Raw genomic sequence first — 25,564 nt, 5'->3', positions numbered from 1 at the left:
TTTGAATTCGCCCATGCCGTACTGTCTATCTGCGCTTTTTGCTTTCGTTGTTCTCCTGCCAGGTCCGGCCTCCTGAGTCTATTGTGAGGTCTGACGAGATGTACACCTCCTAGGTAAGAACGTCACCATAGTCTGTCATGCTGACGACTCTAGGCTTAGTCAATTCAACCGAACGCCGACACGAACAGAGCCCTGTGAAATGATGCCGCAAGAAGAGTTTCCTGAGAAGTGGGAGTTCAAAGTCTACAGAAGGCAGGCTTGTGCGTCGCCATCGTTGACAAACCATACTAAATTCGATTTGCTGTCTCCTTCGGCCAAATCCACAGGCAAATCTTGTAACAGACCTATATGTAGTGTACGGACCAGAACGCACTCGCTCGAGTGCCTTAGGTCTCTCGATCAGGCCTGCCACACAAAGTGCCAGACAAAGGGAGAGGTGTGTTCGTCTGTCTTTCGCACTGAAATCAGCACCCAGCTTCAAGTCGACATAGTCGGCCTCTTTCTCAGCCCCTTCGCCTCAAATGTTCCTCTCAAAAACTAAGGATCCAGCATGTAGATGATGCGACACAAGCCTTCAATGCATCGACGAACACAATCACAGCATGTGCAATGGTCGAGCTTTCTGCGTAATGATGGGACGCGGCTCTAGTGTGCCGAAGGTGGTTCCCTCTGAGGCAAGGCAACACCTGTGATAAAGCTATCCTGCTGGATAAAGAGAGTCCAGAAGCCGGCGCCGCATTCATGAACAGCAAGCCCACCGAGAAGCAGAAACACAGGCCGGGCCGCTCAGGCCGCTTTCAGCCAGCTCCTGAGCGGCTGACTCGGGTCACCGAAGGATTGCCTATGGGTCAGGATCCTAAATGAGCCAACGTATCAATTGCGGACAGCATAGGCAGAGCTCTGAATGCCAGGCAGGATGGAAACGAATATCCAAACATTGGATCGTTTTGTTGGGTGAAGACAAGCCGGCAGGAGCCCCTCGGACTGGCGCTCGTCGAACGTATCGTGCAAGCGCGTTATCTCGAACAGCCACCACTCCACGCAATCTATACCAGCCGTCTCAAGCAAACCGTCAAAGGTTGCCTGAAACGGTCCAGCTCGCGCTCAGCTTGCCGGCGCGGCTAATGACGCCGACCACGCCAACAATGCCCACGAGTTCGACACGTTCGTGCAATGGGTTTGAGTATCGAGCCACAAGTCCATCGAGGCGACCACAGCGGATGCACAATCGGCGACGGAATAATTGGACATGCTAGCACTGCGTTGACGAATTTGATGCAGTGAATTTGGGCCACTGGCGAGCGGGCTTAGGGAGTCACCAAGCGGCAGCCTGCATCCAGATAAAATCGTAGCAGAGCAGGAAGTTTCAGTAACCAATTGACAAATCTGAACAACTCGCAATGGCTTCATCGCCTCAAAGACTGACCCTGCCACCGTATGGATAAAGTTAGTGTGGATATCGTCGGCCGTATGCGTGCCCATCCCCGCTTGACGTCTTCTTCACCACCCGCTGCTTTCTCAGGTCTGTCGATCAACGATCCGTCTTGGAGCTATCCGTGGCTGATAGCCCATTTTCGTACTCAGTAACAACTGCCTTCCCATGATGTAAGTACTGAAGTCGAAGAGCAAATATCAACAGCGTGAGTGACCGCGGGAAACGGCAGTCTTGTCGTCATACATCCGTGTCGGCGACAAGCGTTGCGATTCGCGCATCAGGTCTGCATTCCCCGTGTTCCATTGCATTAATCGAGCTAGCTGTGTTGTTCAGGGACAGTAGGTAGTGGACAGGGCGTGAGGCGCTTCTTTTGAGCGATTGCTTCCTCTAAGCGAGGTTCAGCAACAGCATGCCATCCACGACGCATACCGTGGTGCGGGACGTCAACGACTCTATCACGACATTCACAACCCGGTTCAACCGCTTTGCGCCCTTTGGCTACCGCAAGTTCGTCGCAGTCGGAAACCGAGCAACAGCAATTCGTCTCCAACATGACAAGATCCTTCTGCTCAACCCAATCCAGCTGGAGCCCAGGATACGGGCAAAGCTGCAACAGTTAGGCGGCGTCCACTACATCGCCTGCGATCTGGGTCATCACATGTACGTCGCCGACTATATCAAGACCTGGCCAGACGCAAAGACCATCGGCGTGGTAGGCTTGCCACAGAAACGAAAGGATGTGCATTGGGACTTCGTATACGCCTCCCAGACCACCACGCCTGAAGCCCACTTCTCCTTCGCCGAGGACCTTGAGACCGTCCTCTTCGAAGGCTTCATAACCTACGCAGTGGCATGGTACCATCGTCCCTCCAAGACGCTGATCGTGTCAGATCTACTGATGAACCTCCCCGCCAAGGAGCAGTATGGCCCAGGAACGTCCGCAGACCAAGGACTGTTCAGTCGGGAGTTTGCGAAGCGGGCGCATCCCAGAGGTATCTTCTTCAGGCGTTTGCTGTACTATGTCGCTTGCGTTGAGTTCTCACTTGTGAAACGAGACACGAAGCGCGTTGCGGAGTGGGACATTGAGCGCATCATTCCGTGTCATGGCGAGATCATCGAAAGCGATGCGGATGAGGCGTGGCGGGAAGTCTATCAGTGGTTCTTGCAAGGTGATGCGAAGCCTGGGCTGCTGTGGCGCTTCAAGGAGCCGTTTATGAAGGCCATGAGATGGATATTCCTGCTCTGAACTTGTGTTGAGGTCGTCGTATGCCTCTCGGGCATCACGCAACGAAGTTTGTGTTAAGTAGGTCTGCTGGCTGGTTGCTATCTGTTCGCGTGTTGCTTGCTTGACTGAGATGCGCGTCAAACAGCAACAGCCGTCCTCGCAATATTGCTTATATCACCGCCGAGGCTTCGCCACGTCAGTCCTAGATGCCGCTTCAGCGTATTCGTCATGAGTGTCGAGATCACCCAATGGGCTCTGGTCGTATAAGTATGTTCTCATGAGAGTTCTGGCACAGCGTAGGTGTTGCATGACTTCTTGCAGCATACTGCTCGCAAAGGTGTGGACAACATTCTACCAATCTGCATTCACGGGATGTTTCAACCTCTCTCAGGCTGATGTCACCTATCCCTTCACGCTTTCCTTGGGTCACTCGTCTATGCTTTACATCTTCATCCGCTCGACTTCACGTGGCAACTGCTAACAGGGCGACAAGTGAAACCTGAGTGCCTTGAAGGCCGACGTACTCCTATGAACTATATCTTCGATGCTCTCGACTTCTCGCCCATCGCCGCTACGACCTACCAGATCGTGCTTCCTTTCTGCTCTGGCCACAGTCAGCGCATCCTACCGCGCCCAGTATCTACCAGTCTAATATTCGCATCCCGCGCGGTACAACAAATCCATCATCCGTCATGGACTCCGCTTCAAAACCTGCGCCTTTACATCTTCTCACACTTCCAGAAGAAATCCGCAAGCACATCTTGAGAGTCTATTGCAACGGAACACGACCGGAATTGCTGCTCAAGTGTCAGAAGTAAGGCCACCTTCAGTACCATTCAAACACGACTTACTGACGCAATCCTAGACACCCCAACGCATGTGTTCCCCACATCGCTTTCACCGGCAGAGTAAACACGTACAACAAGACGAATATGGACAGCATCAAGGATGTGTGCAAACAGCTGAGAGGTGCATTTGCCGAGGTCGCCCTTGGTCGTCTCGAGAAGGACGTGGTGGTTCCGGTGTCAATGAGTATCATAGGTCGAGCCGACTACCGTGGCGCCAACTTCATCATCGGCGCGGAAATGCGCCAATTTCTGAAGTCCATCAAGTCGATTCACATCAACTTGAACCACGACAGCGAGTGGTTGTGCGCGTCCCCGACCACCCTCTGGAGCTTCTTTCGAGACGGATGTCCTAATCTTGTGGAGTTGACGGGTATTGAACGCGAATATTTGTCGGAACGCTTACTGAGAGCTCCTAACGGTAAGTGTGACCGAGAAACCCTCGAAGCGGCGTGCTCTTCGAAGGGGATGCATTGGTCTGCGGAGTCTGCGCTGAGAGGACTTCAGCATATCGTTCTGGACAGAGGCTGGGGTCCAAAAGGTGAATTGCCTTCAGTCAAATTTCGCTCAAACGTACGCTTCTGCGCCGGAAACTGGTTCTTTGGTGCTGAAAAAGCCCTCATCGTGAGTTGCGCCCCGATCCCTTGGCTGCTAGCGCCGCGGAGTTTGTACTGACGCAGAAATAGATCGCGCAAGCCACGCAGATTGATGATGGCCAGATCGAAACGACGGTTCGGCTGGTTGAGCCTGTGGTTGACATTTATTAGACACTCGTCAAGGATTCAAAAGGGTCTCTCGACTTGCCCAACCCTCAGCAACCGCACAGACGCGCCTAGGGCCCCACCCGGGCACAATTACCAGACTGGTCTTTGACTGTGCGAGGAAGGGCTGGAAGAGGGGAAAATGATTGCGCAACCGACGCAATGTTACAGTATGCATGCTCACTGCTCACAACGGTCTGGCGATGGACTGCCACTTCGCTGGAACCATGACCGCGAATCGGAGGGAGACCAGCGCGGACAGCAGCAAGAAATAACGACCCCGTGTTGAGGGCCTCCACGAACTTCAGCAAGCTCCTCCGAAGCGACTGCAATGGCAGAGCAAATGTCCAACACCGAGCCCGAACGGAGAGCAGTTACGGCCGGTCACGCACGGGCATGGCGAGTCCTGACCCTGGATGATAGCGTTGATACGTAAGGACAGCAAATAAGTCGAATACACAAGCAGCCACCTCGTGCAATCCTCTGTATTCCCTGCCGCCTATCGAAAATCCGCACTGGCCGTAGTATCTTCGTAAGCACACTCTTACAGCGTCGTGGTGGCGACAGATGAAGAACTTGGCTGCTGCGTCACATTGTCATATCAGCGATCGATCCTAGCAGGCCGCGACAGGCGATGAGCATAAAAATTGACGATCATGCATTTGTAGGTAGAAAGCCATAAGAGGCGATGATGACATGCCCTGAACCCCATGCTAAGTTCGGATGAAGGAGACCGAGCGGAATGGCTTGGCCGAAACATTGTTTTCACCTCTGCTGATCGGCAATGCCATCTCTGACAATGTTCCTACCTGGACTGAGAGGCCACGACATGCAATGTACTATCTCGTGTCTTCTCAGAAGAATCCAGACCTTGAATGACTTGACATATGGGTGTTGAAATGCAGGGTTGGTCAGATGGCCACCACTGGGAACCACCCCGAATGGCGTGCACTGGAGTCGGAGGCTGCACTTTTCTATCTCGCTGCAGGACAGAAATCTGAACGTGCAACTGTCGCTTATCCCGTACATGGGCGGCAAGAGGCGATCGTTGTCTTTGGGCTATGATTCTTAACGGCCGTCTCCGGTCCATACTTCGTGTGACGAGCATACCAGGTTTGGAGCCAAATAGTGACGACTTCCCGTGAGCTACAGCTGCGAACGATCGCAAAGCACGGCGCTACGCTCAGCCACTAGTAGGCGATAAGCCATAACCCGACGTCTCTGGAACGCGTCGGATTCTCCGCCGCGAGTGCTGGATCAATGATGGGGAAAGCAACAGGTGATGTTGAGATCGCGCGCTACAGGCGTCGTTCCTGCTACTTACAGAATCTTCCCACTGTGATCACAGCTCCAGTCCACATTAATGGGCTCCTCGTTGTCGTGGGATAGCAAGCATGGATGGTGAGTCGAACGCCAAGACCCACTGCTGCAGATAAATTCTCTGGAAGTTTTTTTTGCGTCTCCGAGTCTTCACCACTCGACCATCTCTGCTATCACGATCGTCGGACAGCATCTTGTGGGCCAAGACGGCGGTCTCTGCAGTCTCTACCAGTAAGATCTGTGCTCGTCAGAGGATCGTGTTCTCCCGTCTTTCTAGGAGAAGACTTCTCGCTATCGACCTTCCCTGCCCTCGAGCCTGAAACTTGATTTGATCGGTGGCTCACAACAACGCTGGATTCTGGAGCTCAAATGTCGAACCGTTAATGATTCTCGTCCCAAATTTGTGAACGGGGCTTCGGCGCTGGTCAAGAAAACCACAACAAAGGCGCCTGCGTTCGCCTTTTTCAACTCAACCATTCTTTACAAGCAAGTCAACACCTGAGTCGATACAGCGAGATGAACGATTGGCGCTCAATGTCGAATGGCGCCGGAGACTTGGCACTCCACCTGAAGCACAACAACTTCGACCAGTCCCGACAGATCGATGCCGCTGTCAACACTGGATACCTCAATGAGTTATCCTCCCTGCAGGAGCAGAATCTGAAATTACTACTAGGACTCAAGGGTTCCCTAGCGCACTATGCGAACGGCAGCTGCACTCACGTTGAAGTCCAGGCATCCTTGGTACATGCCAAGCAGAGTTGTCTACAGTTGCAGAAACTCACGGCCCGATATCAGCAACATCTCGACGATCTCTATGAGCAAATCGGTAGGGCTATTCAAGGTGAAGGAACCTCGCGGTCCAGGGCCTCCAGATTGTCCAGCCGTGTCTTGCGGACGTGTCGCAGGCTGCCGCTACTTCGAGTACCGGTCGGCACCTCGAGGTTCCTGTCCATGACGTGCAAGCCGCACGTCCTACGGTCAGGCCAGCCCTCTCACCGAGTCGTTCCCAGCATCGGCTGGACGAGTCGGTCCAAAATATGATGTTAAGAGATCCGTCTTCTGATGAAGTTGGCTTACGAGGTCTACCCCAGCCAATGACGATGAGGGAGCGTCGTGCGATGGCATGCCGACTTCGTCGGCCCCATCGAGAGGTGCGGGAACCGATGGAACAATCCTCACGAACTTCGAAAACCGAAACTCCGAGAGTCCACTCTCCTCAAGAGCTTCCACAATCAATCTCGCGGTCTGCTGCTATCGTGCACGGAGCTACAACTCAGCTCAACAAGGATAACATCGAGAAGAGAGCCGATGAAAACAAAGCTGTTGAAGAGACTGGCGAGCAGAGGAAGGCCGTTAGAAGCAAGCCAGGTGGAAGCGAAGCTGCAAGAGGTCTAGTCTGGGACTTCAAGGAGTTTGAAAGCAAGATGCAGAGGCGATATGGGCAGCCCGCCGGGACCGCCGAGCCTCGAGTCGATACGACGGCCAACTCCACCAGCCATGTCTCGCAAGCAGACTATCAATCAAAACAGCCTCACGTACGAGGCCAAAATACACCTGTTCGAGCGCGTCAGGATTCACTAGACCTGAGTAGTCCTGTTCCTAGGCTACAGAACGATCTCGTCCTCCAACATCAAGCACCAGTAGCATTGTCTTCCAAAACCCTGGGTCCAGCTACGACCTCAACAACCAGAACTTCAGCACATATGAACTTCGATTCACAATTCCGCTTAATCAACGCCAAGAGAGTCACTCGTGACGACGTCCAGGCTGTCCTGCAGTATGCGAAGAAGCGTCGTGCCGACGGAAAAGCCGTTGGCCTCCAGGATCGATACAACCATGTCAGAATTTTCATGCGGTACGAAGTGATTGACAGCAGTATCCCCGTCATCGATCAACATAACTACAAGGACCCAAGCGTCCTGACTGCTATCGAAGAGGAGAAACAGCGAGCTGCCGACGCCGACGCCGTCAGGGCCGCGCACACATGGGTCCGTCGAGGCACTTGGCGAAAAACTCGTTTCACTGAGGCATTCCTTGCGAGTCAAGATCTGGAACAACTCAACAAGATTAACTGCATGGACGCTGCAGCCAGAACCAAGCTTCGCGAGAGAACGACCGATACCAAGATCTCAGTCTTGTGCGGCATGACGCACGACATGCGGAAAGCGCTGGAAGTGTTGCTCATCAAACGCATATAGAACCCACCCAGCTTACCCACTGAACGTGCCAGTGGCTCCACACAGGCTGCGCTGGCGGGCTCAAGCAAGCGGAAAGAAAATAGAGAATGGAGTGATTGGCGTGGGAGGAATCAAATCGCATAAGTTGGTGGATCAGATCTGCATGTATGAGCGATCAAGGTTGAGGAGCACCGCAGATGGGCGTGCTGCCAGGCACTAGCAGAGCAAGGCATCGGGGGACGAAGTCTACTGACAGCACAGTGACAATTCTGAACAACTTGCAATGGCCTCAGTATCTAATTACGACCGTCCTATCTCGGTTTTGAGTCGCTCGGGAGACTCTTCACGAATTTAAAGCACAAGGTGAACTGCTCCTGTTCCTAATCAGCTGGCTTCCCTGCACTCACGATCTCGGAACTTCCCTCGTACGCCCGATGATTCGATCCGGACTCACTCTCGGCACGCCGACCGCTCTTGCCCCACCACCAGCGACATCTCCATCCTCACCGTCCTCAATCCAAGCACCCGGAATTCCCCATCGCCATGGCTCTTCCACACCCTCCCAGAACTCCTTCAGACCTGAGTCCTCATCCCGCGGCTCATTCATCCACGCTTTCCAGTCCTGTACATTACTTCCAAATTCCAGTCCTACCATTCTCACTTTTGCGTTGCTTTCACTTGGTCCCCACGATCGCTGACTGCGCGTGTAGGGTCGGCCAAGATAGATCTCCCATTCATAGCACAGCAGATCATGTGTTAGCATATAGCGGAGCCTCCGACCGTACGCGAGCAAGTCCACTCCGGCCAGTTGCAATTCCGAGACCCAAGCACGCAGCGCGGGCGTGAAGCTGTGCTTTTGTTGGCGGAGGTTCTTAGTGGCAGACTTATTGTACCGCGCTATGAATGACCAGAGTGCATCCGTGCGCGGACGTTGTGGGCTCGTGCTGATGGCATGGAGGTCCGCACCTGATGCGACTGCATCTTGCAATAGACGCCGCCAGGATAGAAGGCTGTCGATTCGACCCTTGGCGTGTTCGATCGCCATACAGCGGGCCAAGAAGAAGAGCAGGGTCTCGCCATTGGTCTGACTGCGAAGGTGCCATGCCGCTGGATCGATCGACCCGCCACCCATAGCTCGCTCCAGCAGCTCTGTCGTCGTGCCGCGGATGTACCATGTCTCAAGTGCCATCGCCCAACTGAAGCGGACCTGTAGGGGTAAGGTAGCATACGACACAAAGGCGCTCTGCTGGATGATCTGAAGCCCCACTGGATCGCCACTGTAGCCCATGCTATCGTCTGGACCAAATAGAGAGCCTTCTGAGGTATCGAATGGGGCTTCATTATAGGCAGCCTCGTGGACGAGAAGCCGGAGGATGTCTTGCAGCTGCTGTCTCTTGGTGGCGTCCCACTTAATCCAACGTCGAAATGCGATATTCGCGTGCATCAGTGGAGTCTGACCCATGAAGCTCTTCATATCTGCTCGAGCACCTTGATTGAGCAGGAGTCGGCAAGCTTCAAGCTGGCCGTGAGACACGGCATGATGCAGTGCGGATCTACCCTCTTGGTCCACGTCGTCCAGTGGTGAGGCAGACTGATCTGTGAATAGAGCCCGAAGGCCTTGGATGTTACCTGTCCTGGCTGCTACCAAGAGAGGTGACGAATCTGTCACAACGTTCAGGACGCGAAAGTTGTAGTTCCACCGTGTTTGGCTGATTTGTAGCTCTAGTACCGTCTGTAGCAGCCAGGCAGGCTTCGTCAGGCGCAATGACCAGGTCGTGAATCCCTTTTGACGTTTAGGATATGGCAGAGATACACGGCCCGGTCTGTGCCAGGTGTTCAGGTGCTCATCGCGTGGTTCGATCTGTTTTTCGAGGTCTTCTGGGGGCGTCCTCGCTGATATCATCTGGCGGACAAGATTCTGCAGCGTTCTCTGGTCGTGGAGAATCTGTTGACTTTGCGCAAGCATCAGTGATGATTTTGCTCTCTCAAGTCTCTGCTTGTGGGTGGTCGTGGTCTTCCTATCGAGCTCATATCTGACAGACCCCAAAGCTCGATTCTTGCTAAGTTTGGCATGTGCCTTTGTGTTTCGTGAAACATGTACGTGACCTCCTTCTGGCAGCGGGCCAGACAGGATGTCACAGATGCATGAGGGACTCCGGGACCCATTCCCGCTTGACCCATGGCGATTGAAGAACATACATCTTGTATCGTCTGAAGCTCCCCGATCAGGTCATTGACTTCATCATTTGCGCTTCTGAGCGACTGCCAGAGATCTCTGAGCCGGATGGCGGTGTCTGCTATCTGAATGACGGAGAACGTGACACCTGCTATTTCGGCCATGGTCGTTTAGCGCTCGTGCTTGCAAAGTCCTCCGGAGCGTCGCTAGTGCTTGCAACATGGTGCGAAGTTCCTATGCTCCACGAATGAGGTTGCTCGACCAGTCGCTAGGCCATCAAATGGCTCTGAGCCGTTAACGAGAGCTGTTGCTGGCGTTTGCCTAGTACTCTGCTGTCGACACACGATGCCGACAAGAGGGCAAAACATGCAATGTGCCCAACGGCTGGATGAGATCAGCTCCAACGACTGTATTGCTCAGGTCTGCGTTGTGATCAGAGCCGTATGACCGATTGCTGGCATCTTCTGACTAAAGAGCGACCGACTTTGTGACTCCACAGTTGTAGTCGCTTGCGAGGTGTCTTTTGCACCAAAGTGCCGACGTGGGAGTCGTCGCTTAGATATGCATGCTGGCCCCTAGCTCCTCGCTTGCTCGAGCGATCCTCGCGCCCGATTTCTAACCGTGGCCTTACCAAAGCTTCGCTGTGCTATTGTCAGGGCCATGTGGAATCGTGCTGAATGTGGCTCTCGTGACATCAGCAAGGACCACGGCGCTGTGCCGTGCCGTGGGCTTGTACAAAGTACAAAGTGTTGTTTTCTCTCGCACTAATGCATCGCAAAAGATTGATACTGGGTACTTATGCCACTCGATCTTCGGCCCAATGCGTCGATATTTGCCGCGATGTCGTAGGGGACTTTGTTGGCTAGTTTCGATCTTGGGGGCTGAACTCGTACTGTATGTAATGGTCACGATGCGATCTTGAGTCCCGAGGTCCAGTGGCTTCGGGGTCCGAGACAACCTGTGCACCTCCTCGTGCAGTTCTTAGGTCGACGAAACATGGTTCATTTGTTTTAGCATTGCTGCTGTTGTAATGTGCTGTCTCGCCGTTTTATGAGACCCTCGGATCTCCTGCTGGGACAAAGCATAACCCACCATAACGCTGCTTCAGATCCCTCTTTTCAGGTGGTTACTTGTGGCTCTTGAGTCAAGGCATTTTGCATGCTTAAAGCAATCTCGCGCTCGACTTCCCGCTTCTCGATGTCAGGCTTCAGCTTCTGCAGTGCTCCGGCGACGACGCGACTCCAACCCTCGATCTTTCCCTCGCACGAGGCCCAGTCAACCGCACTCACACTCCCTGACTTGACATGCTCGTCACTTGTCTTCAACTCCGCAGCACTAGCTCGCAGGCATGCCAGCAGCTTCTGACCATCCTCAGCTGTTACATCTTCGTAGCCTAAGCACATCAGCTCGATGGCAAGATCATTCGTTTTGTACTCGGTTGGAATGATCTCTAGAGGCAGGCGAGTTGTCTTGATGCGTCGAATCTTGAGACCTGTACGTGTCAGTCCCGCTGCGCTGGATGCATTTCCATGGTTGCCGATTTCACGTTGGCGGAAAAGGTGGGAGCGAGGATCGGAATCTGATAAGCTGAAGCTTTTCGTGGCTGACTGCTCGGCAGATAGATCTTGCTTTGCTGGGAAGTGTGCCTCGAAGCCATCGCCGCTATGCTCTGTCCGGTCGATAGCGCTTCGAGATGTTACAGGTTGGCTTTTGACCAGACTCAGATCGTCGCTGTACGCCGCCATTCGCGGATGAGGAGGTTCGACGAGATTGTCAGTGCCATCGTCTTCGAATTGCGATGAAAAGTCCTCGATGTTGCCAGCCATCGTGTCGACGTGACCAGTCGCATTGGACCCAACTTTCAAAATGGATCGGAGACTGGGCTGCTCAAGATGGGAGGCAGATGTTCGGTGGCCTTTATCTCGTCGCATAGCTTGCTTGCGCTGCTCGGCCACAACTCTTTTCTGTCGTTCAAACTCTAAGATGTCATCAAGCTCGCTCGTAGCCTCTGGACCGCTAAGAGGCGGGTGATGGGCATGCAGGTTTGCAGCACGAGGTCTGGTCGCCGCTGGAATCATCTGTGAAGCAGAGGTATCAGGAAACTGACTCAGGCGAGGTCGCTGGAAGGGCGTAGCGACAGGCTTCTGGACCAAGCCGCCTCGCCGAGACGTTGCCTGCATTGACATGGTTGAGCTCGTTGATGAGTCTTGAGTCCGATGTGTTTTCTTTGGCATATGTTGGTCCTCAGTCCCGACGCCTGGCTCGCAGATAGTTGCTGGGCCAGAGGAAGGATTGTCTACTTGTGACGGTACGTCATCTGATCGCAGCTGCTGTGCACGGATCCAGCCGTCTAGTAGCGTCGGACCTCGCGCAGGGGAGCCTGCTGGACGCTCATTTTCGGCCTCTGAATCTGACAACTGCCTCTCGCGCCGTCGCATTGGTGGCCCGGGATTTTGGTAAGCTGGCTGGCCAGGATCGGATGAGGGTTCAGGTGTTGGTAGCTGCTCGAAGTCTTGACTCGACATGCGTCTCGGAGTGGTTGATTCAGCTGAGGGCGTGCTTCCAATATTCGTACCCTCCGCTACGGGCGAGTCTGGCTGCTCAGTGGCCCAGATTTTTGGTGCTAGACGGACATTCATCTTGGCTTTGGTCCATGGGTTGTCGAAGGACTCTCTTCTTTCAAGCTTGTCGGCTGGAGATTGAGCATTGGCGAGGATCGTGTCCGTGGGTCCTGCATCTCCATCCCTGGTAGGACTCGTCGCGAACGACTTAGCATGCACAGGAGACATCTGCCGTGGTGTGGCCAGCAGAACCTCGAAAGGTGTTGGTCCGGCAGCTGGACGAGGGACCCTCGCTGTCACGTCGTTCTTCGTCAATTCTCCATATGTGGCTATCATCATTCCTTCGAATAGATCGATCACAGTCTTCTGGTCGTAGAACATAATTCTATCTTTGGCGGGTTCAACGTTGACATCGTAACATTCTGGTGGGCATGATAATTGTAAGGCAATGAAAGGTTTCGAGACTTTGATGTTCTCGACATCACATATAGTGTTGCGTAAGTAGCTTCTGTACATTTTGTGCAGGTCTCTCATGACATCTCGGTCGGTCGTTATGGGCCGTTTATCGACGCTGAAGTATGAGTCTATATTGCAAGCTTTTTCGACATCTAGATAGATCAGCAATAGGCAGATGTGCGGTTCAAGATCAACGCACCAGATTTGGGGTCAATGACCAGTGCTGTCATGGTTTGAGTGTCTCCGCTGTCTGTGTCCGGCGAATGAATTTGAATGGTCTGGGACGCTGCTTCCTTGCCGATGATCTTGACAGCATTCTCGGACAGCGTCGATTTGCTTCCTCCGGGAGCATATGACCAATTCAGCTTGTCAGACTTTGCTTTCAGCACTTTCAATGTGAATCGTGTTTCGGGTCTTGCGAACGCATAAGAAAGAAGCAACTTGCGAATGCTCGAAAGGATCTTGGACGTGGACTTGAGCACGGTCTGTTTCCGAACAGGCACATTCGAAAGGAAGTTCTGCACACGAACAGTGGTGCCGACTGCATGTGACGCCGAAGACGAGCTAGAGGAAATGGTGAGAGCTGTTAGAACTAACAGAAAGGTACCAACCTAAGCATCTTTCCGTTCGCTCCAAACTTCAGAGCCGTACCTACCATCTCCCCTTCGATACGAGTTGTGATGAGAACAGCATCACTGGTGTTGACCACGCTTGCCAGTGCTTCGCCACGGAAGCCGAGCGACCTACCGCCGAGTGTCGTCAAGTCCTCAATGGTGCGGATTTTGGAGGTGCATCCTCGTTTGCAGAGAAGCTGCCTGTCCTCGATACCGATACCTCTGCCATTGTCCTTGACTTGGATGGTGTCGATAGTGTTGGTGGATATCTCGATAGTGATAGCTGTGGCCGAGGCATCTAGAGCATTGTCCACGAGCTCCTTGACGACGGAGACGGCGTCGTTCAGAGCAACGCTAGATGTAAGCACGCGGACAGTCTCCTGGGGTAGGACAGCGATCGGCATATTGTACAAATAGATCAGTCATCGCTACTGATCAGACCAACAAGCACAAAGCAACGGATAGCATGGGCAGTATAATGATGACGGAAGTTGAGTGGTTCTTGCGGGCTTTTGACGCGTCAACCGCGTTTGCTTGGCATTGACCTCGACCACTTGCAGTTTTCGACGAGCCATGCGATGCAAGAAGAAATCTGCGACGCGCAAATGCAATCCCGACGGACGCGACGGGAAGCAGTGTTTGCCATCTTTCGGTACTGAACGATCTCTATAAGTAGCTCATTCCCAGCAACATATTGTATTCAGTACATAAGCGAGCCCACAACCGGACCTCGGCCCCATACCGCATCACTCAGGCTGTTGAGGGGTCGATAGTCGGTCCCATGTATTGATATATTATAGTCATAGTAATCACCATTTCCGCTCGACGCGTTGCAGGCGTGACCATAGCGCTTAGTCAATTGACTCAAACACCACACATGCCCTTACAGTCATGGCGCTACCGACAGAGGCAGCAGATCGGCTACGGCAAAGCCTTGAGACATACCCGCTGCGAGAAAACTGGTCAAGTATGTTGTGTCCCATCAGATAGTGATCGTCTAACGGACCTTAACGTTATCTCATCATCCGAAAAGCATCGGAGGTGCTGAGATTGTGGTGCGCAAAATGGTGGTTGCCTGGCGGCCCCAGTTGATTGGTTAAAGCCGCCGGAGGTAAAGGACTCCGCAAGGTGACAAACTTCCAGTTGATGCTCGTTCTCGTTTCTTCCCTTTCCGCGTAACTGCCCATCTAGTCCCGTACATGGCGCGAAGTCCACTGCGAAGCTGTCGACGGTGATGCCGTCAAGGCGAAGTCACACCAAGTCACGTCTGGGATGCGACACCTGTCGGGTGAGGAGGATCAAGTGCAATGAACAAGGCCCGCCATGTGCCCAATGCGCTACGCGCAACAGCGAGTGCACCTACTACAGACGAGATGGTCAGCCAGCTCCTGAAGTGCTACCGACGCCAACGAGTGCAACTGCGGTTATGCCTCCAGATATAGCACTACCGATTCAACGTGCGAAATTTGTACCTCCGCCTCTACAGCAGCCAGCAGCACCGGAGCTGCCAGCATCGACGTCGACCGACAGCTCAAGTCGGTCGCCATTCACCTCCCAGGCCTCGGAGTTGTCAAGAGCGACAACCATTGACTGTGAGACGTCCTTAGCTTCTGACCCACGGCTCCAGGAGCTGGCTTTGATGAGATGGTGGTGCGTGTGAGTACCCTAGCTGACTTGCATCGGGAATTGAGCGACAACATGAACGTTAGCTCGAGGAAGAGCACGAAGGCTTCCCGAGACATGAATGCCGCCCCTTTGCCTGCCTTCCTCCAGTTTATGATCATTTCCCGAGACAAAGCTGACCAATTTGCTTCACGATAGGAAAGGCTATGCAGCTCTGGTCCGGAAGGGCACTCTTGATCGGGAGATCTGGATAGGTCCGGTGATTGACATGGCTTTGGAGTATCCTTGGCTTATGGACCTTATTTTCGCCTTGTCTGCGACTCACATCGCTGCGGAGTCAAGCAAGTCCTCAGAACGCTCAGCGTACACCAGTCTGGCCCTTGAGTATCAAAGCCGTGCGATTGCTGCGGCTCGCCCTTCTCTTGAGGATGTCAGTGCCACAAACTGCCATGCGCTCTTTGCATTTACCGTGCTCAACATCCCGACAAGTATCGTCCTGGCTCAACTCCCGGTTGGCGCCAACGACCTGGGCAGGAGTCCAGTAGAAAGCATCGTAATTTCCGGTCAGTGGATAACATCTCTGATTAGTCTCATGAACGGTGCGGAAAAATGGCTGCGTGGCGGTCCTTTCCAGCTGGCTTTCGACAAATGCGACGATCCAAACATGTACGACGAATCCTTTCGACCAGCCATGCAACGGTTACTATCACTCTTGACACGGTCCAAATATGCCGGCCGAGGCTACACAAAGCAATTCGATCTGTTCAGCCGTGGTGTGGAGTTGCTGGAGTCTTACTTCTGCAGAGAGAAGAGCATGGCCATCGGTTGGCCGGCCGAGCTAGGGCCCGAGTTCTTCGAGCAGGTCCATGCGAAGGATTCGTTCGCATTATTGCTGACCATGCACTGGGGAGTGCTACTGCATTCCTTGGAGATGTGGTGGGGTTCATTCACGGGAAAGCGACTGGTTGACCAGATTGGCAGAGATTTCGGTGAATGTGAGAACGAGCAGACTCGCGAAGCCATACATTGGGCTCGAGTACAAGTTGGTCTAGATATCAAGATGACGTGGAGTCAGTGACGAGGTGAGGCGACGAAACGACAACATCGTGGACACTCTGCTCCCTTCTGTAGCATTTATATACTCTTCATAAGTCGCCAGCGTGACTAAGAGCACTGTAAACTGCACGACGTCCTAAAAGTCGGCACTTGCTTCTACATACTTAAGTACCTATCATTCTCACTGCGCGATGTCCATTTCAGGCAAGAACGCGCTCACACGTAATTTCGAGGCTTACATAATCTGTTCAGTCGCCGAATCGTTTCTGCTCTGCCTCCATCAACTCTGTCTTCTTCATCATATGCTTCACGGACATGTCGAAGTATGATAATCCTTGGATAGCTAAGCTTGCCATTCCCGGAGTCAGCGGACTGATTGCATTCTTGTCCTATTCTTCGCAATACTTGTTCCAGTACCTCGAGCCGGGACCTTTGACGAGAAAACAAACCTACATTTTCAACACGCTCGTTGCATGCATATGGATCAGCTATGGAAGGACATGCTTGACCGATCCCGGTCATGTGCCTGAGTACTGGTCTCGAGCTCGGCTCGAAGATGATAACGAGCATGACCAACACCAGCGAAGTCGATACTGCCGGAAGTGTGATGCTCCCAAACCTCCACGGTCGCATCACTGTAAGGTGTGCAAGCGATGCATCCCAAAGATGGACCACCACTGCCCTTGGACAAGCAATTGCGTGTCGCATTTCACCATTCCTCATTTCATGCGATTCCTGTTCTATGCTACGGCCGCAATGAGCCAGCTTGAATACTTCATCTACTTGCGAGCAGCAGAAATTTGGGCTCTCAGAGATATGCCTGCTATCCATGGCCCAGGTCTTTGGGTGCTCATTCATTTCTTCATGCTGATCGTCGCCAACTCACTTACACTGTTCTTGGTCGGAATCATGCTGTTTCGCGGGATCTACATGATCGCCACGAATGTCACTACGATTGAGGGATGGGAGATCGAGAGACATGAGCAGCTGCTGCGGCGAGCGAGGGCCCTCGGAGGATACTTAGATGGGCCCGATGGTATTCGAGTTAAGATCGAAAGACACGAGTATCCCTACGACATCGGCATTTGGCAGAACATGCGAGACAACATGGGCACCGCCAACATCTTAAGTTGGTTCTGGCCGTTTGCTCGTGGCGTCCGGACCGATGGCATGATTTTCGAGACGAACGGCTTCGAAGAGCCTGGCCAAGGCTGGCCGCCACCAGATCCCGATCGAATGCCACGAATCGCACGCAGCATGGATGCGGAAGACGCTTTTACATATCGAAATGGCGCCTCGATGGCAGACGAAGTAGACGCGTTCAAGCAACGACAACAGGCGGACCTGGCGCGTCGAAGACCGTTTCGACACCGGTTCGATGCGGAGACTGATGAGCCTCTTCACGATGATTTCCTCGACAGCGACGAAGACGCTAGTGGCGAAGAAGGCTGGGCTGATCGCGACGGCAACAGACTTCAAGACTATGGCGTCGAAGAGGACGTCGAGTTTTACGATGACGTTCCATTGGCCGAACTCATGAAGCGGCGGCGAGCACCGCAAGCAGATGATGGTTGATGTATGCTCTGGTGGGGGCACACCATTCCGAGCATTTCGGGACCAGACACGAATTCCGCGTGTTGGTGGCGAGAGTTTAGTCTGGCGTGGGGATCCCCCACGATCACCCTTAACGAAAATGGCATCGGTACCGATGGGGCTTCAAGTGCTTCCATTTGCATTCCGAGCAGATTTCCGAGCTTTCGTGTCGAATCGTCCATGAGCAAAGAGCAGCTGGCGGAAGCGCAAGCAACATGCAGGTTCCATACGAATCATCACTATTTGTTAGGTGCAGTCATCTTCAATTGACGGATCTTGAGAGGATGGACGAAAAGGTCCGAAGAACTCTCCCCCACCGAACCCCTCCACATCACGAATGATGCGGAGTCAGAAGGTGCTTCCTGACCCTGGGCATCCCTCCAAATTTCCCCATCGGCGCTGCAGTGTGGCAATTGTCGGCACAGAGACCGGTGCGTTGACTTGACTTTTATGACCTGTTGCGCGCATAATTCTGAGACGCGCCTGCCTCTCACTTCCATTGCTAAAAGAGACACAACGCAAGCCTACAACCTTTACCAACCCGATCCAGGTCTAAACACACCCGCCCTCAGACCACAACTCATCGTCCTCCTACCATGTCCACAAACGGCGTCAACGGCCATGGGCCAGAACGCAAACTCGTTCCCGGCATCAACGTGCCTATGGTCGCCTTCTTCAAGGACAACGAAGACGTCGATGTCGAAGCCACCGCAAAGCACACCGTCCGTCTGGCAAAGGCCGGCATGACCGCTTTAACATGTCAGGGCTCAAATGGCGAAGCCGTCCATTTGACAGCCGAGGAACGCAAGCAGATTATTTCTGCCGCTCGAAAAGCACTCGATGATGCCGGCTTCACGTCTCTACCTCTCATCGCTGGCTGCTCGGCACAATCGACACGTGAGACGATATCATTGTGCAAGGACGCAAAAGCAGCTGGAGCAGACTACGCATTGACACTGCCTCCCAACTACTACAAGACCTCATATGCACGAAGCGACCTGCTCCAATTCTATAAGGACCTGGCTACCGACTCGCCCATCCCGATTTGCATCTACAACTACCCTGGCGCGGTTGCTGGCATCGATCTCGACTCTGACGCAATCATCGAGCTGGCAAAGCACCCCAACATTGTCGGCTGCAAGCTGACCTGCGGCAACACTGGCAAGCTGAACCGCATTGCCCATTCCGTGAAGGCAGCTACCCCAAAAGCTTCGAACTCGGGCTGGATGTGCATGGGTGGCTCCGCCGACTTTACCCTACAGACACTGATCGCTGGTGGATCTGGCATCATCACTGGCTTGGGCAATATTGCGCCCAAGGCTTGCGTCAAGGTGTATGACTTGTATGCAGAGGGTAAGGTCGAGGAGGCGCAGAAGATGCAGGCGATCGTGGCGAGAGGCGACTGGGGTGTCATTGCCGGTGGCATCAGTGGAACCAAGAGCGCAATGATCAGTCACTTCGGATATGGTGGCTACTCGAGGAGACCACTGCCCCGGCCAACGAAGGAGGAGGATGCGCGGTGGAAGGAGGCGCTTGCTGAGATCGTTGAGCTGGAGAATTCACTGCCGGACAAGTTCTAGATGCTGCTTGACCGGGCCGATCGAGAGACAGGCTCCGGATATATGCTTGGCGGGCAAGTGTCTTCGTTGATCATACATGGTGGAATAGAAATGCCATCTTTCACCAAACCATGTCGGCTGTTATATGGTTGTTGCCTCTAATTTTTGTTACACGTTCACTTGAAGAAACGCCCGACCATATTCCCCGCCAGTCCTCTTGCTATTCCGCTTCCACTGAACGCGCTCCCAGCCCAGCCGCTGGCTTGACTGAATTTGTCACATCTCGAGAAGGCAATCGTATTCGTGATCGTGAGGACAAGTGCGATCACTACGAGAAGCCTTGTTAGCACATACATTCATTCCGTTCGGCCGCCCGCGGACCACGTTCGTGGGCGTACAGCCACTCCTGCAGGTCATAGACTCACCGATAGTAACCAACCAAATCAGACTCTGCAACCTCACAATGGCCAACACCGCCAACCCAACCCAGCACACGGGCACGACATACATCGCCAACCAGAAGAACCTCTTATCCGTCGCATTCTGCTCCCCTGCCGCGCCCCCACTCGTCTCCGTCACTCTCTGCGTCTCCCGGCTCTCAAACACCCAATGGCTGTCTCCCGTGCTGATGTTGACCTCGTTCCACCATCGTAGGCCAACGAGGCGGCGGCCGGCGATGTTCTTGAGGTAGTAGAAGTCGAGGGACAATAGGAGGAGGGTGATGATGAAGACGAGGATGAAGTTGCGGATGAAGAGGACGCCGAAGAGGTACATGAGGAGGGAGCCGAGGCGGAAGGAGAGAAAGGTTAGGAGGGTGAAGGGGTGGGCTGAGAGGCGCCAGTTTAGGGCGCCGGGGTCGGTTTCGGGCATTTTGAGAGGTGTTGAGGGGAGGGCGTTGATGAATGCAGGGAAGGCTAGATTATGAAGACCATCAGGCAAGTTGTAGCCCTGTATGTCGAGGTTCGCGCAACTACTGATGCCGTGATGAGGACACATCGCGACTGCTCGCAGATCAACGGCAACGGCACGGAAACGGTTGCGTCTTAGTGTGGCAGGATCTGCCGTACTTGCTACGGCTGTCGATTGGGATCTCTTTCTGCATTATTCTCTTCCTTCTCAGCTTCCCTTAGCTCACTATCCAGATCAGATTTGTTGTGTCCGTTGGCTGGTACCGCGCGCCTGTGAGGATGGACGGGACCTCCTCAGTATGTCTCTTCAGGTCAGGTCCCGGCCAGGGAACAGCTCTGCAGGGCGTGACAAAGGTGTCTCGGGTTCGAGTATCTCTTGTCCCTGTCTGATCAAACCGACTCTCCGCATGAGTTGCGGCTGTAGGAAATAATGCTCTACTCGCAGTGCCCGGCAGTCTTGAAGAAGGACCAGGATAGACCCTAGGCAAGCCACGGCGACGTTGGAGGCAAGGCAGACTTTCGTAGGATATGACGCACTCCCTAGATATCCGCTGTTCTTCATGTGGACACCAGACCGGCTCGAGAATGCTCGATGTTAGCAATAGTGACAGTCCAGTCCCTGCACCTGCATGTACTTCGAAGCACGGTGCTCAGATATCTGCAGTGTCAACCGATGGCCCCTTCTTCACATGCTTCGACTTCCAGTAAGGCAAAGTTCTTTCCCGTTTTGGACTCCTATCTGTTTCTCCAAGCACGATTAACGCCTGAAAAAAGCTCAGCGGGCAAAAGTCTCGCTTCTTGCATCTCAGCAATGCGTCCATTATCATTCTCGTAATGACTTCCGACGCGTCTCGATCAGTGATGCCGAACATATGCCATCATCATACGTATTTTCGTCGTGTTTCGCCACGACGCCGCACAGTCAAGATGCCTCAACAAACTGGCGGGGCTCCTGCGACAGCTGCTGCGCCCCATTCGCCACAAATCTGTCTAAGACCTTGCATACTGCATGACACACTGGCATGACACTTGCAAGCTGCATGATCATTGTCCTCGGCTGCAAGGCAAAGGGCGGCCGGCGAGAAGAGGCTCATCGATAATCGCCGCAGGTACAGATCACTTCGTGCACGAGCTATCCGGCGATTTCCTGGCAAACCGCTTTGGCGATGCCGTTAGCCTTTGCGTCTTGTGGTACTTCTATGGACCTTTGGTGCACCCCTGTCGCCTCGTTTTGACATGTTTCGGTGTCCTCGACCACTCACGAGAGCATGTCTCGTACTTTATGTCGAGACGAGCCTCCGTCCGGTCCCTCGGAACGCCCACTCTACCCCTTCCGGCGAAGCGTACGTATCTCGAGAAAGCCGGTCTGCAAGGCAACCGGGCTCGAGTCCCACACCAAAGGAACCTTCTCACATTGGTGTGGATGGGTGGACATGCCTTCTAGGACTGAAATACTCCTACAATTGGTCGTCCCTTCGGTCTGCTGGTTCGCTGAGCCTTCTCATTGACATCTATGACCGCTAGGAAATCGGTCCTCCCTTTTAGCGGCAGCCTTGTTTGAGCCTCAGGTTATCGACTTCTTCAGAGAAAGCATATAGCATGACACAACCACGACCAAATCACCCACCGTACGATCTTCCCTTTCGCTAATCTCGCAGCCTCTTCTGTACAAACATTTCGATTCCTCTCTGCTCACTCTACTCACCGCTACATCACTTTCAACGTCCTTGTACAACAGTTCACGTTGCCTATAGTGAGGCAAACAGCATTGTGTAACCATTACACGGACTACAACAACCCTTCGGCAGACTCTCGAGTTCACCGTACTCACGACTCAGCCTTTGATCATCGACAAGCGTCACCTTTTCACGTGCATCCTCGGGCGACCTCGCCAGAACAAGCACAATGTCCCGCCATCGGGCTCCCAGTCACCCAACAGCCTACCGCAATTCCCATCCTATCGTCGTCCCGGGCCTGTCCCGATACTCCTCACCCGCAAATTCGCCCACTGCGGCCAACCATCCCGCCTATCGCAACAAGTACAACTACAGCACCACTACGAGTGGCTCCGCCAGACCTCGCCACAGCAACACCTACTACCAAGACAGCGGCTACAAATCTTCTTCATACCCTTCCGCTTCCAAGAAGCCCGAAAAGGGCCTCTCCTACACCTCCACCCGCGACATCAGCGGGTGGCTCGGCGGCGCTGCACTTACCGCCGGTGCGGCATACTTGCTGAGGGGAAGTAACGGGGCCGTGTATGGGGGCTCGCGGGACGCAAAGCGCTCGAGGGATAGGGATGCGAAGTACTACTATGAGGACAAGTATGATAGCAGGGGAAGGGATCGGGATCGGGATAGGGGAAGGTATCACGATGATGTTGGAAGGAGTCGGGGACGGGCGAAGAGTGAGCGCAGGCCTGATGGAGGGAGAGACAGGGAGAGGAGTCGGGATCGTGGTAGGGGAGGGGGCAGGTACTATTACTATTGAGTGGTAAGGGTTTGGTCCTTTTGGTTGCGGCGCTGGCTTGGGAGGACGAGATCGTGGGTCAGGGATGTTCGTTCATGATATGCCTTGGGGGTTCGTTGGCAATTCACTTACGCTAAGTTTATTTTTTGGCTGGTTGACCTTTGCTCTGGCCTGTTCCTTCTTGTCCTAGATTCATTCATAGCTTCAGTAGCTTCATATGTATTCCCACGGTCACTTCATAGAGTTCGCTTCAACCTTCATCAGGTGGAAGTCGTTCTACTACAAAGTTGCTAGCCCCACCAGGCAGCAGTAGGAACTACCAAGGTATGGCAATGTGCCCCTCATTCTCTGCTTCTTGGGTGAGAGAAGAGCAGGAAATGCCGGCGAGGACAGGACAATTATTCATATTGCTTCGACGAAGAAGAGGTCCCGCGCAAGCCGGCATGAACATTTCACTGACTCGGCTACGAAGCATTCACTGTCATTGGCGTGAGTTCAGTGACGAGGAATCATAGTGAAGTAGAGCTGGTTGAACAATTTGATAAGCTGTAAGCGCACTGCGCTTGATATATGCATTAGGCATTATGCATTATAAAGTGAAGTAAAGGCTTGCGTCCATGCTGGAAGCCCTTCGCAATCCGCTGGATGCAGCAGCCCACCGTCGCTATGCATTTTGATATCCTGTCGCTATGCATCCATATTCAATCCAATTCCCTTATCTCGTAGACTACCTGCAGTGCTCGCTTTAGACAAACACACAAATCAAGCTCCTAGCCTGCTTCCCATCCGCCGTCTCAAATGTCACACTGTCCACAAACTGATTCGGGCCACCAAACGACCTGATCTGGTTTCCCCACTGGTCGCGCACAGTGCATTGAGCATTGTCCGCGGGATTTTGAATGGCGCTGTTCTCAAGACATCGCCTTCGTAGAAGTATTGGGTAACGACGCCGCCAGAGGAAGGGAGGGTTTGGGAACCGTCGTTGTCGGAGGTGAAGGTGACGGTGTATTCTGCTGGGGGCGCGGGTTGGCGGGCTTTGATTACTGTGGCTGCGAGGGCGGAAGTGGCGAAGAGGAGAATTGATTGGGCGTGCATGGTTGCTGGTTGTGGTTAGTGGTTGTGGTTGTTGGTGGTGGTGTAGTGTGGTTGTTGGTGGTGGTGTAGTGTGGTTATTGGTGGTGGTGTAGTGTGGTTGTAGTAGCGAGTGTTGTTTGTGTTGTTGGATGGTTGATATGAAGCACTTACCACGGATCGAGAGCACGTACCTACCTTTATATGCATTGAACCAAAGCAATGGCACTGTGGCGCTGATCTTGAATATACCTCTGAAGCAAAAATAGGTACATGCCCCAGCCTCAGATACCCCGTATACCTCAAAAGTCCAAACAACGCAGTTGCAATGAGGTAATGTCGATCACAAGGCCAGCAAAGAATGCGACCTATCGGGTGGCAGAAGACTATGAGAGCAACAAAACACAGTAAGCTGTCAGGTGAAGAGGGGAATGGGCCTTAGCATTGGCAGGTTCGAAGGGCTGGCGCTGAATACGGCGGGTTTAGGTAACAAGAAATGGCTGGAAAGAGCAAGCTGTGAGCCGCAGCATCGCTCGCATCGCTTGGAAGGTACCAGTTGGGCGTGAGTTTCGCCTGTGAGGTACATCTGCACAGTAAGGTAGAACGCAAAAAGGTGAAGTGGCGTTCGGGCGGTGCGCTGGGCCGCGGCTGCGTTTGCCAAAATGGCTTCGTGTTCTCGTGTTGACCAAAGTCCCGGGATCTGACGTTGATTGGTGGTGGCTGTGAGGCTAAGTCGCTCGTTTCTCTTTTTCTGGGGTGCAGCAACGACAAAAGTCTCGGTAATCAGATCTGCTGTTCGCCCTATCAGGCTGACATTTGAGACATGATTCTGCGAAGGTGCTGACATGTCGCAGAGGAGGCTGTCAAATGGCAGTAGGCAGACTCAGGAGGACTTGTGGTCACAAGGGCGCACGATTACTGGAGTTTTGGGGCCTCGGCTGATGCCTGAGATGCCTTGAGCAAGAAGCGACGTTCGCCTTATTCGAAGCACTCATGAAGGGTTGAGATCATGGGCAACGCCGTGCGAATGGACGTCCTCGCATCTTCTCGTGAACTTGCGTCAAGAAAAAGTACGTAGGCTTAGGTGAAATCGAATCCTGGAAGGCGATTGGCGACTCTGGGCGAAGCATGCCCCTATTCTTAGCCCCCATCAACGAGAGCAGGAAGCCTCCACAGGTGCCTCAGCCTGACGAGTGTGCAAGCATTGAACGGACACAGTTCGGCGACGATAACCGAGGCCTGGATACAGCTGCGCATCGCGGGTCGGATCATCTTCCAGTTGGTACACACAATTTATGTCAGTGAAGAACTCCCGAGCGCTTGCCGTGGTCGACGTGGTGCGAAATCCGGTCAGGCTCACGGACGATGTAGAGGTCGAAAGCGTTGATGTGCCCGACAAAGGCCCGTCGCGACAGTATCAGTAGTCCAAACAGCGGCTGGTGAAACTCATCTCAAGAGTTGATATCGCATCTTCAGTGAAGCATGGTACTTACTTGAGTAATAGTGTAACAGGGGGGCTTCAGGCTGCTCCTTGGGCAAGGCAACAAGGCATTCCGGGGCGGCTCTCGTGCCCGGACATGATAGCTAATCTCCGCCGACGCGTTCTCGTCTCCAACGCGCTTACCTGACCTTTTGTTTGCTCTACAAACCTCATAAGAAGACTCCATCATAATTGCGCGGCCTCGTACGATATCGCGGATGCAGCCTATGTG

At 53.5% G+C, this 25,564-nt stretch overlaps 11 protein-coding genes across 11 annotated transcripts; 7 read left to right on the top strand and 4 right to left on the bottom strand.

The window, feature by feature from the left end:
• Positions 1-1,844: 1,844 nt before the first annotated feature.
• AB675_2596 (uncharacterized protein) lies at positions 1,845-2,681 on the top strand (the record flags this gene model as incomplete). The annotated part of the gene is made up of 1 exon (XM_018142580.1): positions 1,845-2,681. The coding sequence occupies one exon, from the start codon at positions 1,845-1,847 to the stop codon at positions 2,679-2,681; it is 837 nt and encodes a 278-aa protein (XP_018004768.1).
• Positions 2,682-3,352: 671 nt separating this feature from the next.
• On the top strand, positions 3,353-4,272 carry AB675_2595 (uncharacterized protein; the record flags this gene model as incomplete). The annotated part of the gene is made up of 3 exons (XM_018142579.1): positions 3,353-3,474; positions 3,526-4,129; positions 4,192-4,272. 3 exons carry the CDS (start codon positions 3,353-3,355, stop codon positions 4,270-4,272), a joined length of 807 nt encoding a protein of 268 aa, XP_018005128.1.
• Positions 4,273-6,752: 2,480 nt separating this feature from the next.
• AB675_2594 (uncharacterized protein) lies at positions 6,753-7,787 on the top strand (the record flags this gene model as incomplete). Its single annotated transcript, XM_018142578.1, has 1 exon — positions 6,753-7,787. One exon carries the CDS (start codon positions 6,753-6,755, stop codon positions 7,785-7,787), a length of 1,035 nt encoding a protein of 344 aa, XP_018005208.1.
• Positions 7,788-8,169: 382 nt separating this feature from the next.
• AB675_2593 (uncharacterized protein) lies at positions 8,170-10,106 on the bottom strand (the record flags this gene model as incomplete). Its single annotated transcript, XM_018142577.1, has 2 exons — positions 8,170-9,711; positions 9,966-10,106. 2 exons carry the CDS (start codon positions 10,104-10,106, stop codon positions 8,170-8,172), a joined length of 1,683 nt encoding a protein of 560 aa, XP_018004981.1.
• Positions 10,107-11,060: 954 nt separating this feature from the next.
• Positions 11,061-13,977, bottom strand: AB675_2592 (DNA mismatch repair protein MutL; the record flags this gene model as incomplete). The annotated part of the gene is made up of 3 exons (XM_018142576.1): positions 11,061-13,111; positions 13,159-13,523; positions 13,571-13,977. 3 exons carry the CDS (start codon positions 13,975-13,977, stop codon positions 11,061-11,063), a joined length of 2,823 nt encoding a protein of 940 aa, XP_018005061.1.
• A 1,022-nt stretch (positions 13,978-14,999) lies between these two features.
• AB675_2591 (uncharacterized protein) lies at positions 15,000-16,274 on the top strand (the record flags this gene model as incomplete). The annotated part of the gene is made up of 2 exons (XM_018142575.1): positions 15,000-15,229; positions 15,395-16,274. The coding sequence occupies 2 exons, from the start codon at positions 15,000-15,002 to the stop codon at positions 16,272-16,274; spliced, it is 1,110 nt and encodes a 369-aa protein (XP_018005205.1).
• A 293-nt stretch (positions 16,275-16,567) lies between these two features.
• AB675_2590 (Palmitoyltransferase pfa4) lies at positions 16,568-17,827 on the top strand (the record flags this gene model as incomplete). Its single annotated transcript, XM_018142574.1, has 1 exon — positions 16,568-17,827. One exon carries the CDS (start codon positions 16,568-16,570, stop codon positions 17,825-17,827), a length of 1,260 nt encoding a protein of 419 aa, XP_018004904.1.
• Positions 17,828-18,441: 614 nt separating this feature from the next.
• Positions 18,442-19,425, top strand: AB675_2589 (putative 4-hydroxy-2-oxoglutarate aldolase, mitochondrial; the record flags this gene model as incomplete). Its single annotated transcript, XM_018142572.1, has 1 exon — positions 18,442-19,425. The coding sequence occupies one exon, from the start codon at positions 18,442-18,444 to the stop codon at positions 19,423-19,425; it is 984 nt and encodes a 327-aa protein (XP_018005145.1).
• Positions 19,426-19,580: 155 nt separating this feature from the next.
• AB675_2588 (Golgi apparatus membrane protein tvp23) lies at positions 19,581-20,400 on the bottom strand (the record flags this gene model as incomplete). Its single annotated transcript, XM_018142571.1, has 2 exons — positions 19,581-19,732; positions 19,830-20,400. The coding sequence occupies 2 exons, from the start codon at positions 20,398-20,400 to the stop codon at positions 19,581-19,583; spliced, it is 723 nt and encodes a 240-aa protein (XP_018004859.1).
• A 1,817-nt stretch (positions 20,401-22,217) lies between these two features.
• AB675_2587 (uncharacterized protein) lies at positions 22,218-22,802 on the top strand (the record flags this gene model as incomplete). Its single annotated transcript, XM_018142570.1, has 1 exon — positions 22,218-22,802. The coding sequence occupies one exon, from the start codon at positions 22,218-22,220 to the stop codon at positions 22,800-22,802; it is 585 nt and encodes a 194-aa protein (XP_018005296.1).
• A 724-nt stretch (positions 22,803-23,526) lies between these two features.
• Positions 23,527-23,876, bottom strand: AB675_2586 (uncharacterized protein; the record flags this gene model as incomplete). The annotated part of the gene is made up of 2 exons (XM_018142569.1): positions 23,527-23,637; positions 23,700-23,876. The coding sequence occupies 2 exons, from the start codon at positions 23,874-23,876 to the stop codon at positions 23,527-23,529; spliced, it is 288 nt and encodes a 95-aa protein (XP_018004926.1).
• Between the last annotated feature and the right edge of the window lie 1,688 nt (positions 23,877-25,564).

This window comes from Cyphellophora attinorum (assembly GCF_001299255.1).
Source record: "Cyphellophora attinorum strain CBS 131958 chromosome Unknown Contig2, whole genome shotgun sequence".
NCBI classification, from domain to species: domain Eukaryota; kingdom Fungi; phylum Ascomycota; class Eurotiomycetes; order Chaetothyriales; family Cyphellophoraceae; genus Cyphellophora; species Cyphellophora attinorum.
The sequence above is the reverse complement of the archived record's forward strand: the minus strand, read 5'-3'. Positions and strand labels throughout refer to the sequence as shown.